This window comes from Mirounga leonina, unplaced genomic scaffold (genome assembly GCF_011800145.1).
Source record: "Mirounga leonina isolate KUSES-001 unplaced genomic scaffold, KU_Mleo_1.0 Mir_154, whole genome shotgun sequence".
Taxonomy (NCBI): Eukaryota; Metazoa; Chordata; class Mammalia; order Carnivora; family Phocidae; genus Mirounga; species Mirounga leonina.
This window is the reverse complement of record NW_023270389.1, coordinates 61,988,040-62,001,490: the sequence shown is the minus strand read 5'-3', so window position 1 is coordinate 62,001,490 and position 13,451 is coordinate 61,988,040. Positions and strand designations below refer to the sequence as shown.

The following is a 13,451-nucleotide window of genomic DNA, read 5'->3' as shown; positions in this document are numbered from 1 at the left end:
GAACTTTAACTGATGATATCATTTTAAAATTCATAGTTTATTATTATCATCCTTGAAATTAGTAACCATTCAAGAGCTACTTATGCTGATTTTTATTTAACTCCCCTGGCTCTTTTATAAACAGAAGCATCTACATCAACTATTACCAAATATTAACCAAATGTTACCAGAATATTTAATGGTAATGGATACCTGCTGTGACCTCCTTGAAACCGGTTTTATTATATCAGAAAGTGAAGCACTCTCTGGCTCCTGGTTGAAAAATGGAAACTAAGCCTTGTTTCCCAGCGTTTGTGTTCTGTTTGGATATTGAGTTACTGTGACCTCTTATCATTGTTGAATATTTACATTACTTCTGGTGTTCCAGATCACCTCTTGTCCTTTATGTCTCTCTTTTGCATTAAATGTAGTTACAAACTAAAGCTACATCTGTGGTGACAGAGACAATAGGGTGCAAAGGAAATACCAAGTGTCTGCATTCGTATTGAAACCTTGAGTTCAGTTGTAAACATTAGTAACAGTGATTCTGTGGAAAAGAGACACTTTCTTTAATCCTTCAGAAGTCTTTCAGTGGATTATTTCTCTAGGAGCAGATTTGATCTGCATTTATATCCAAATTATATGATAAGGCGAGTGGTAATGGAGTTGAAATGCACTTTGCCATGCTGTGCCTCTGCGTTACCGATAATCGCACCTTTTGAGCCCTCCTGATAAACAGCAAGTAAATTAGCCTTTTTCTGGGGAAAAAAAAAAAGGTCACCAGAAGTAGTCAGAAGGAATTGCAACTCTTAGGTTAAGGAATGTAAATTTTGTATGTTACTGTAATTTGGGGGAAAATATGTGCTTTGAGTAAGGGAGGAAAATTGTCTTTAGAAAATAATATAAAAGAGGCTGTGGATTTTAATTTCACTCTGGAATTTCTAGAGCCTTTGGAAGTATTGTGTTTTGAGATAATTTAGATTTAGGGAGAGAGAAAGGATATTGTCTGAACAGTGGCAACATGTTTTATATTCTGTATCCACATGTAAAATATAATCGCTTTTCTTTTTATTTCTTGTATATTTCATCTTCCAGCTGTTTGGAGGTGGGAGTTGAACAGAAATCTTTCTTTTTAATTGAGAACAAAGACTCTTAGATTAAGAGGGCTGGCTGGGTTTTTAGGGTTTTTTTCTCCCCGGCGTTGCTGGACTTCAGGTGTCGATAAGATACAATATATCAAATCAGATTCGTTCAGTTCAAATAATACAGCAAACAGTTCTAATTGCAGTGTGATGTATCTATATATTCATTAAAGTGCGTATGTTCAGAAGCAAAACCACTTATTTTGAGAATCAGTGTTCATTTTACAAAGCGAAATAAAAAATTTATTTTATCAAACAGATATTTTTACAATGCAGTTTTATTTTTCAGTTGCTTATTTCTTTTCAAAAATAAAACCCTTTTTTTATGTACTCACTTTCCCTTCTGGCTGCAAACCAGGTATTTAAACAAAAATAAAGGATTGCCAGTTTTACCAGCTGGGGATGAGAACCCGGCTGGTGAAACGTGGGTTCGGGAAGCAGTTAATCCAGCTTTTATGCTTTTTATGGTTTTATGAAAAAAGAGGTTAAAAACCACATTTGGCTGTTTTTTGCGCGTGCCACTGTTTTGTTGGTGTTGTAGGAATTGAGTAAAAGGTTACTTAGATTTTAAAATTGTTTGTCATTAGGTGAAATCCTGGATCTATTAGATCAGGCCCACAAACAGTCCATTCTACTAATTGGACAGGAGATAGATTCTTGAACAATCAAAAGTCACTGGTATTTAAAAATCATACATACAGCGTTTTCTTTCACTGAAGTAATAAGTACACAGCCGAATTCTTTCTGCTTCTTTAGGTTATTTCTTGTTTTCTCTGTGTTCTTACATTACTCATTTCGAACAAGTAGAAATCTGAAGTATTTTTAGCCAAAGACAAAAACTAGAATTTGTTCTTCCCCAAAATATTTTGCTTAGTTTGTTACTCTACAAAAGATTTTTTGGAAAAACATAGGAACTGGACTTGTGTTCATATCTTGCTAATGCAGTTCCTATGTCATCTTGAGACTGGATACAACCGAAGTAAAAATCTTCTCATAACATTTGAAAAAAACTGCTGAAGTAATCTTTAAGTAACATAGTTTTTTCTCAAAATTACATTCTCCATGCATATAAATACCCTCTCTACCAAGTGCCTTTCATAGCATTGATAGGTAATCATGGTCTAACTGTCAAACATACCATGTCAATTCTATGAAATTATTGGTAAATTTTAAATAAAAGTCACATAGGAGTAATCTTCAACAACTTATTTACTTAACTCAAACTAAGAAAGTTTGGAACATGTGCACCACTTTTTTCTGTATCAAATTCTTATGTAATCAGTTATAAGATTTTTTTAATTGGTTTTCTTTCTCTATTTGTCCCAAAGCTAAGAGAATCAGATAAAGTAGGCTTTAAGATTATTCAGATATAGTAATTTAAAATAAAATACTGAAAGATCCTGGGGCGCCTGGGTGGCTCAGTTAGTTAAGCGTCTGCCTTCGCCTCAGGTTGTGATCTCAGGGTCCTGGGATCGAGTCCTGTGTCGGGCTCCACACGCAGCTAGGAGTCTGCTTTTGAGATTCTCTCTCCTTCTCCTTCTGCCCCAACCCCTCCTTGTGCTCTCTTTGTCTCTCTGTCTCTCAAATAAATAAATAAAATCTTTAAAAAAATATTGGAAGATCCAAATAAGTGAAGAAAATTGCATTGGATGAGGAACATACCTAATAAGAAGGTACAAATCAACATTTTCCTGAGACAAATGCTGAATTATTATGCCCTGATTTGAATAGGTGGCTCTAACATAGCCTAACTGATACTGTCCTATCCTTTCTTTCAAAATTTATTTTGCACAGAATGTATTTTGGGAAATAAATTTAAGGGCATATACCAGAGAGATACTGCACTGTGATTTTTGGTGTTTGTGTTTAACAGAAATTTTATTGTGAGGTACTAAAGCTTTGGACACACCCCAAACAGTAAATCTTTATATTCACTTTGTTGACTATTTCCTTAAAGAGTTTAAACATGCATGAGCCCTCCAGAAGTTTCCAGCTTGATTGTCATGCTCGCTGTGCCCTGAACCTGTCTATATGACTCTGCGTACATGATTCCTGTCCTCACAGTTTGACTCAAGTTCCTTAGTTCTTCTCCATGGTTCCTTATGCTCAGTCAGCACGACTTCCCTCCAAGTTACTTGAAGTCCACATTAGTAAAACCAGAGTGAAAAATTAAGTAGGCCTATGAGAAAATGTGCAGATACACAAACCATTTTTGCTTGAGCCTTAGTCATCACTCACTTGGAATGTGCCACGTGGCCCTTTATGGTATACTGGCCACTTTGGGACATGGATTGAACATTTCACATATCTGGTGTGATTCATATCTTTTGTGGGATGCTTTCTAGTTTAAATGTCAAGATGTGAGAGTAGCCTACCTAGGCTTTGCAAGTTAGGATTCACTTTGATGTAAGAATTGTACATCTGGTAAAGACTGCTCTAAAAGTTGATGTGTAATAACGAATCTTTTCACTGGTTTCCCTCTTAGGTGTTAGAAGACAATGACTATGGCCGAGCTGTGGATTGGTGGGGCCTGGGGGTCGTCATGTATGAGATGATGTGTGGGAGGCTACCTTTCTACAACCAGGATCATGAGAAACTTTTTGAACTAATACTAATGGAAGACATTAAATTTCCTCGAACACTCTCTTCAGATGCAAAATCACTGCTTTCAGGGCTCTTGATAAAGGATCCAAATAAACGGTAAGCCACAAATAACACTCGATGGGCTATGGACGAGTGTGGGTAGATTGTGATATGGAGATTAATCCAAATATAACTAACTCCAAGGAGCAGTGTATTTGGTGTAGACATCTTCCCACTGAAATACTGACTTATTTTTAACTGCATAATACAGAACATTGTAAAAATTTCTTCAACTCTTTCCTGACTTGGAAACCTTATGCAGATTTTGCCAAATAAGGATTTTGAGGGTTTTCATATCCATATTGTGAGTGAACAATTTCTTAATTGCCCTGGTACTTGCTATTGTGGGGATAGAAGTATCCCTTTTTTTTTTCCTTTCAGTCTCTGGGTCTTTATATTTATGCTAATTTACATAATAAAAAAGATAGACTGGGCTCTGTACTGTCCTCTCATCCCAACCTGTGTTAACACATCCAACTACTTTTTTTTGTTTGCCATTTGAAGATACGCTTTTCCTTGTGTGGCTGAGAGGATTAATGGCAAAATACGTTTACACACTTTGTATTTCTTTTGTAGCTACAACTGTGACCTGAAGAATCCTACAGCCCTTTGCTTACTTAATCAGTGAACTGTAGTATTCTTTGTTCATGTTTCTATATTCATCTACACATACAATTTGTAAGCCACGTATGAGATGACTATTAACGTAAAAACGTCCCTGAATCTCTCGTTTTTTCCTGTAGACATATAGGACAGCCAGCATTGCTCTAAAAATCACTTAGATACTAAGTATCTTGAGGATAGATTTCAAGATTTTATTGTCAAATCTTCCCTAATGTGTTTTTGCAAAGTTCTGTTTTGGGTTGCTGCTCATTATGTATTTGTTGACAGACTGAATTAATGCAGGAAGGAATAAATGAATCCTAAAATATGGGTTTTGTTTACCTTAGAAATGGTTTCCATCACACACTTGTAGCTTCTAAATTTATAAGAAGCATGATTTTACTTTCAGCAGAAATAAGCAAACATAATAAAAGAGACACCATCCTTTTGCTTCTTGAAGAACCTTTCAGAAATGTGTTTTATGATCCTGGTAATGGGGAGCTTACCTTGTATTTGTAGAGTGATTTCAAGTGTTCTTTTTCAGGGCATTTGCATATCTGTTGTCCCCTTTGCTGTTTCTATGGCCTTGTAGAGTTGATAGGTAGATATTATTCTCATTTATATTTGAATAAGGACAAAACAGGCCCGGAAAGGGTTAAGTGATTTATCCTACAGAAAATTCCTGTGGAATAAGAGTAATCAACTTTCTTGGTGCCTATTGGTATTTCTCCTGTATCTGATTTGCAGTGCACCCACTTCTCAGTTGGTTCAGGTTGTGAAATGTGTTCCATTTTTAGTGTGATTATTTCATAATTAATGTAACAGGCAGCACTTGGTGATAGGTGATCTTTAAACAGAGCTAGGATTTCCATTTTATCTACTTGATTTTGGGATCTAATATTTGGCTTGGATTTCAAGGGCAGTGAATTTTTAGCCCATCCTTTCATGACTCCTCCAGGTAAATCTGACAGCCCTTTCCCTTATGGTCCCCTCTGTAAGCAGCTGGTAGAACAAACTGGTATTTGTGGTTCTTGTGTCTGTGTCTCATTCATTTTCCTATCCCCCCCCGCCCCCCCCCCCCCGGGGCCCGGGCGGGGGCATAGCACATAGTAGATACTTAATAATTGTTGAGTAAATGTGAGGTAAATTTCTAGAATGTTAGTGGGCTGATGTGTAGGACAACTCCTGAAGGTTTGTCCATCCAGAGGTTGGTATTATCTAAAGGGAAGATAGGGTATTTTCAATGATTTGCTGTTTTCATTTAAGGTGGATATGTCAAGCCCCTCCACTGTTGCATTAAAATATCAGGAATGCGAGGATGAGCGAGACAAAGAAGCTCTGCTGTCGATGTTCGTAGAGTAATGCGGGACACAGAACGTGTCTTCACAGTTGCTCAGGTCTACCTACAAGTGCCTGTTGAAATTATTAGCTCTGTCTAGGGGGCTGGAAAGGTTGGAGTCCACGGGGGGGTGGGGGTTCATGCAGAGAAATTGACATGGAAAGGAATCTAGAATTGCAAATGAACATGGCATTTGAGAAGTTCAGCGACTAGAGTGTGTAGAGTATGAGTTGGGAAATGTTGGGAGATAAAGCTGAAATGGTAGATTGCAAAGACCTTATGCTTCTTAGAAAATATTTATCCTTTATTCAGAAGAGTATGAAAAGCCACTGTATTATGAAAAGTAAAAGATGGTGTAATCGGATTTGTGTTATGAAAGGTAGCTCTGGCAGATTCATCATGGATGCATTAGAACAGGGAGTCACAGAATGTGAAGCCAGCAGCTGAAAATCATATCAGTGCTTAGTAGACACACAGTGGCTGAATATATGCTTTGGGGCCCCATCGCCATCTCGGAGGCTACTGGAGCCATGAGAATAGTAGGGAGAGTCTAGTACAAAGGGAAGAAGGCCTAGGACAGAATCCTGAGAAACAGAATTTAAGAGGTAGAAAGAAAGAGAAAGAGCCACTCAAGGACCCTGAAAAGTCTTTGGAAACATAAGATAACATAACGATAGACCTCATTATTCTTCCTATTCAACAATTGTAAATACTGATGAATTTTTCTGATACTCTTTACTGAATTTCTGTCCATTCTACGAAAGGGTCAACTACCATTTTGCCTTTATTTCTTATTCTCCATCACTTTATGCTCATTCTATTAGTATCTCCTCTATCCTCCTATGCACAGTTTCTAAGAAAAGCATGACCTCATGCTGCATTCAGTAGCACCAGGAAAATACACATTCCATGATGTTCCTACTAATGAAGAATCCATGTAGCTGAGGATTTAATTTGGCATTCTGATATCGGAGTTTACTATTCTTAGACATAAATATCCTAGTGCAAATCATATTTTGATATTATTTTGAAGTCTTAAATCGTATATTAGGGAGTCATTGACATTGAAATTTTTGACAGTTTCACACTTGGAGAAAGTGCGTGTTAAAGAATCTCTCCCAGCTTCTAAAATGGCAGTCTAAGATTATATTCTTAGACTTCACATAGTACTCATGGCTGATACTTTAGTTTTTTATATATTTGACAAATATAGATTAAATGCTGGCAATGTCCAAAGCCAAGCTATTGCTAGAGAACAGAGGGGTGACATAAAATGAATAACTGAAGCTGGATTAAAACCTTCTATTTACAAAATGATGATGGTTCTCTACTCCCAATTCCCACCTCCCCCACCATCTCCTGTGTCATTCAAAATAAAAACAATAGCGTAAGTATAAGAAAGTACAGCAAGCTTCTGAGTTTCCTCATGCAGACTACTTTGATGCATACTTCGAGATGTTAAATTCTCTTCAGAAACACTGCTTTTTCTGACTCCCTAAGTATGAGCTCAGAATGCTTTTTGGATCATCCAGTCCTGATCTCTGCCCTCAAAAGACTTTGCAGCCCAGCCAGGGAGGGACATACACCACTTGGAGTAGACGAAGAAAGAGCATGGCCAGGGGGTGGAGTTTTGGCATTCGCTAAATACAGACCCGCCAGTCAGAAAGCCCTGCCTACGAACACCGCTAGTACCATCTGGTCTAGTCTAGAAGTTCCCTGTCAGCCCGGTGGTTCATTCCGTACAGTCTGGGACAGGAGACCTAGACTGTGGGAACCACGGATCATCACCACAGATACTCCGATATCGGCTCCATTCTGACCATGTATCAGGGAATCCTGGATTCTTCCCCAGTCGTGTGTTCCTTATACCTAATAATAACCAGCACCATTAGATTGTATTATCATTTGTTTATTATGACCTGTTTGTTTCTTCCTACCCAGTGGTGTGTGGGAGTTGGCATGTACCGACTCATAAGAGCCAGTGTTACATTTCAAGGATTTTGTGAGCTGGTTGTTTAATACGGTCATAGTTACAAATCAAATTATATGAACTTACAGATCAAATCAAGTACATTAAAAACACAGGTAATAAATACTCATAATTCATCACTCCTTAATAATTTTGTTACGTTTTACTCTTCTTGGTGCTTTTGAGGTTGCTTTTATCTGTTGTGTCTATATAGAAATACTAAAGAACGGTTTGCTTCTGTGCACGTCTTCCCACTTCTGTGTTGAGTGACATCAGGTTCCTAACTTGAAATTGGCCATGGGGGGGGAGTATTTACATCACCAAAATTGGCAAACTTTGTAAGTCAGGGCTTGCTTTATTGTTTTGTTGATTGTTTAGATTTAAGAAACTAATAGAGAAAATGTTAATAACACAGATTACATTTTACTTTTATTTTATTTTTTTGGAGAGAGAGAGCAACAAGGAGGGGCAGAGAGAGAATCTTAAGCAGGCTCCACACTGGGCATGGAGCCAGACACAGGGCTCGCTCGATCTCACACCCTGAGATCATGACCTGAGCCGAAATCAAGAGTCAGACACTTAACCGACTGAGCCACCCAGGCACCCTATACAGATTACATTTTAACGTTTGTTCTGTCTTTATCCATGACATTGTGAATAGCACACAAAAATGAGGAAATATTCTTCCACCATTCATCAAGGAAATCACTCATATAACTGACAAGCAAGCGAAGGTCTGATGTGTGTCTTTGTTGTATCACTTTCAAATTAGTCTTCACCATAAACAAAAACATCAGCCAGTATTCACGTTGGAGCTACTCCTAACCCAATTAGTGTGGCTTTCGAGTTCAGCAAAAATTAACAAATGTTTTCTGTGAGCATCACTTGGCTATTTTAGAGTAAAGGGCGTTCTGTATTTTATTATTTTTTATAAATTTTGTGCCTCGCATCCTTTATGTCTGTAAAATTCATAACAAACGTGTACATATAATCTGCATATGTAGTATTACACATGCATCATTTCCCCCTGAGAGCTGGCTGTTAAGTACACCGTTCCTGGCCGTGAACAAGACCAGAGAAAGCTTGCTCTGTCAATCCAGATTTAAACAGATTGCCTTTCCTTTCTTTTCCCTGCTCTTTCCCCATTCTTTCTTTTTTTCTTCCCTTTCACTCCCCTCTTGCTTCCATCTGGTTTTTTGTTTTTGTTTTTGTTTTTTTTTTGCTTTTCTCATTCCTTCTTCGTAGTGACTAATATGCACTATATGAGACTGAGAAAGCTGGAAAATACCTGAATTTCATACTGTGCCGGCTCTCTGTTAAGTAAGAGTACCTGCAAAGATGGGGGGGCATCTTTAAATTGGTAACATGTATTAGAGCTTGCATAATAAATTAGGTTACAGTGATATTTCGTAGATTAGCAACGTCATTTCTGTGGAAATTAACTTCAGGTATGAAAATAGCCGCTGAGTTTCTATCTATTAGCAATACTGTACAAGTTGCTTTTCTTACTAATTATTTAGTCATTTCAGAATTTATGGTAACAAGGATAGTTTGACCTGAGTCTTAACCACAATAAATTTGGTTTATAGAATTGACTATGGCAGTTGCTCCCATTTGTTGTGCTAAGTGCTTACCTCTGTTATTTCTAACACTCGTGGTGATCCACCAGGCTGGTATCATTGTCCCCCTCTACAGTGGGGACACTGGGACTAAGAGCTTGTTCTTGTCACATATCTTTTAAGTTCCAGCGCTCATTGCCTATTTCGGTTTTGTCCCCAAAGCCTGCACTCTTTGCAGGTACGACGTTGTCCTGAGGCTACTTCTTCTTCTTCTTCTTCTTTTTTTTAAAGATTTATTTATTTGAGAGAGAGAGTGCGAGGGAAGTGCAGGGACAAGGCAGAGGGAGAGGGAGAGAGAATCTCAAGCGGACTCCCAACATGGGGCTCGATCCCTTGACCCTGAGATCATGACGTGACCTGAGCCAAAATCAAGAGTTGGGTGCTCAACCGACTTCTTATTAATAGCACGTTAGGGAAATCAGATCTGACAGCAAAAGCTTTTTATTGGTACAGCTCTTGATCTCAAGAACTATGTAAACCACGGAGAATTACATTTCGTGAACACTTTTTTTGTTTCCTTTTGGGCTTATGTAAATGTCTTAATGCTCTCTCACTCTTGTTTCTGTCTCTTAGCCTTGGCGGGGGCCCAGATGATGCAAAAGAAATTATGAGGCACAGTTTCTTCTCTGGAGTCAACTGGCAAGATGTTTATGATAAAAAGGTAGGTTATTTTCATGGAACAATCTTTATATATTTTGGCTAAAATGAATTTACGGCCAAAAAAAATTTTTAAGTGAATAAAATTCAATGATGTAGTTTTCATTTTTATTCTACATATAATTGAATATAATATTGAACTTCTCAGCCCAAAAATTTATTGATTCTGACTCCCCAAATGCATCTTGAAATGTTATTCAGTATGGTAATTGATTTTTCTTTTATCACAGTAATGTTGGTTTGCTTCTCATTGTTTCCTTAATATTAAGAGAAAAAATAAAGACCCAATGTTACGTTATTCTTTAAGAAAACTAGCAAAACAAAATCAGAATGTTTTTCCTTGTCTTTATGTCTTTAATTTTAAAGTGAACTCTACAAATTTATTCATACAGATCTTATTTGAAAAGGAATTAAAAGCACTTTAGTTTTCAATATTTAACAAAGGAATGAATATTTTTCTTATTTCGGGCTTCTCTATAATTTGAAACTGAATTTTAATGCCCACAAAATGGATGCTACTAATTTTATAACTTTATTTTTATTGTAATCTGCTTATTACTTGTTTTTAATACTGTAATTTTTGCTTAGGACAGGAAATCATTGTGTCTAGTCCTTCTTTTTAATCTTTGTCTATTTTATTTGTACTATTTCAGGCATTGTTAGTACAGACACTGATTTTGATTTTTTGATTTTCAAACGCTTGTGTAAAATTTTTATAAAAATTTTACTATCAAATTTTTATGTATTTCCATATTTGCTTAGAATCTTTATCTAGTTCTTTTGTGTACTTAATCCTTCTGTTTCAATTTATTCCAGTTTTCCCCTGAAAGATATATAATCAGCAACACTTAGGAAATGTCTATTTTGTGCCAAATATTCTTTTCTATTAATCCCTAAGGTAAAGATAGAATGATACCATATGACTTACGAGGAAGAAGACAAGTACTGAATTTTTGCCTTATGTTACGGGAATAGGGAGTGTGGTGATTTTCTAAGCATTTGTTGTGGAATAGTTGTGTGGTATTAAACACCTCTACTCGAACTTTAGACTCCCACCATGTACAAAGCACTGGGGTAGATATTGGATCCTTCCTGACCCTTCTGAGAAGCACATGACCGTTCTTAAATATTTATTAACTCCATGTAGACAAGTAGACATCCACTTTATAACACTGATAATGTTCTTTATGGGTTGTATCCCTATTTAGACCCTAATGGTGGCTATGTACTGTTTTTATCAAATCAGTTCACTACAGAAGACCCTTGTCAAAGAGAAGGATCAAAGTCTTCTCATGTCTCCCAGAAATAATACATGGTCAGAGGTTTTCTTTTCTTTTTTTTTTTTTTTAAAGATTTTATTTATTTATTTGAGAGAGAGAGTGAGAGAGAGAAAGAGCATAAGAGGGGGGAGCGGGAGAGGGAGAAGCAAACTCCCTGCTGCGCAGGTAGCCCGATGCGGGACTCGATCCCAGGACTCCAGGATCATGACCCTAGCCGAAGGCAGTCGCTTAACCAACTGAGCCACCCAGGCGCCCCGGTCAGAGGTTTTCTTTGGTGTACAAAGCTGTAAGCCACAAACATATATCCCTTTGTTGTACCCTCACCAAGGAGAACTCAGTAAAAAAAAAGGGTGGGGGGTAGAAAGAAGGAAGGAGAGAAAACATTTCTTGAAGAGACAATTGTGAGGCACTGTTGTGTCACTGCTAACTTAAAGAAGAGGCAAAACATGGGCTTTCTTCTGTCCTGTCAGGAGACTAAGATACGCCACAAAGATTTCCTGATCAGGGTTAGGCTCTCTGTGTTAAGTGGGAGTTTGGCGTCAACTGGGGAAAGCGCTGAGAGACACACATCCTGTCTCTGCTCTGCAGGGCTAGACATGCCCAGAGCCGAGGTGATAGCAAGACACCCACCAGCTCCCTTGAGGTGAATGGGATTGGAGGGGGCCAGCCAGCAGGAAGAAGGAGCTGCCAAAACATAGCTTTAGGTGATGTATTATGGAGGCAGGAGTTTAAATTGTTATAATTGATAAAAATAGATGCCACTTACTCTGAGCAAAGGTCTTAAGTGTCTTCCATAAAGAAGCACAACCACAAAAATTACAAAGCGTCCACAAACAGAAATCATCGGGACTGAAGGCTGCTGCAGGTTTACTCGGGTGGATGTCAGACGAGGCGTTGATGTTTCCAGGCGTCTTGCGTGCTTGAGGGATACGAGAGCAGCGGGATCGCGGCGCCTGCACATTCTGAGTCTGTCTCTGAAAGGCTGTGAACGCGCGATTGGGTCTGTCTGGGTTTGTATCACTAAGGAACAGGGAATTAGTTATGGGGATGCTGTAATACTCTTGGGGAGCTTTACTATTTTGTAGATCTATTATTACATAATTATTGGCCACTTTTGTATATATTGTGGCAAAACTAGAGATAAATTCATATAGAGACGCTAGTATCTTTAAGGGAAATCTGGATCTCTTCCTAGGTTAAGTAAGAAAAGTGAATTAATCTTAATTGTGAATATCCATGAAGAGCACAAGATTGAAGTGTGGAAATCCATGTCCTAAATTTGCTTCTTCCTTCCTGTGGGGAAATGGACAAGCCATTTTACTCACACAAAATTATGACCTCTGAAATGCCTTCAAGCTTTAAGATTCTCTGGAGGATGTTTTATAAGAGGAATTTATCTAGATAAATTTCTGTATAGACTTTACACTCAGTTTGTCATTTTCTACAAAAATCTGGGATTTTGTGTAATATTGCGTTGAATCTATGGATAAATTTGGGACAGAATAGACCTTTGAACAGGATCGAAGCTTCAGATCCATGAACATCATATACCTCTCCATTTATTTAGGTCTTCTTTAATGTCTCTCTGTAATGTTTCGTAATTTTCCATGTTCAAGTCTTATCCTTGTTTTGTTAATTTTGTCCTTAAGTATTCATGTCTTCTAATATAAATGGTATTTAAAATTTTATTTTCAGTTTGTTTGCTACCAATATATAGAAATACAGTTGATATTGTATATTTACCTTATGTCCTGCAAACTTGCAAAACTCAGTAGCTTTTTTTTTGTAGATTAGCCCATATTCTTTGCATAGGTGATTATGTCTTATGTAAATAAGAAGTTTTACTTCATTTTTAATTGGTATGTATTTCTTTTTTTCTTTTTCTTTTTGTTTTTTGGCTCAGTATATTGGCTGGGACCTCATTATAATGTTGAATAGAAATGGAGGCATGAACATCCTGGTTTTGTTCTTGATCTTATAGAGAAAACATCTTTTATCATTAAACATGATGTTAATTATCACAGATAGTACTGAGATCTTAGTTTTTAAATATCATTCTTCAATAAAAAGAACCAAAGTTACTTGGAAAAGTAGTTGATTTCAGAGCTGAGATGGGGAAAATAAAAGATAAGCCCAAGGAATTTTGTGGTGCCAAAAAGTAAAAAAGATAGATAGATAGATAGATAGATAGATAGATAGATAGATAGATAGATAGATAGA

The 13,451-nt window shown here is 37.3% G+C and overlaps 1 protein-coding gene across 4 annotated transcripts in view; it reads left to right on the top strand.

Moving 5' to 3' along the window:
- AKT3 (AKT serine/threonine kinase 3) overlaps positions 1-13,451 on the top strand; it is a 311,247-nt gene that overhangs the window by 257,533 nt on the left and 40,263 nt on the right. For all 4 annotated transcript variants that reach the window (XM_035010956.1, XM_035010959.1, XM_035010957.1 and 1 more), the window contains 2 exons: positions 3,607-3,821; positions 9,868-9,955. In XM_035010956.1, coding sequence (XP_034866847.1) covers positions 3,607-3,821; positions 9,868-9,955 — 303 coding nt within the window. The remainder of the gene's footprint in view (positions 1-3,606; positions 3,822-9,867; positions 9,956-13,451) is intronic.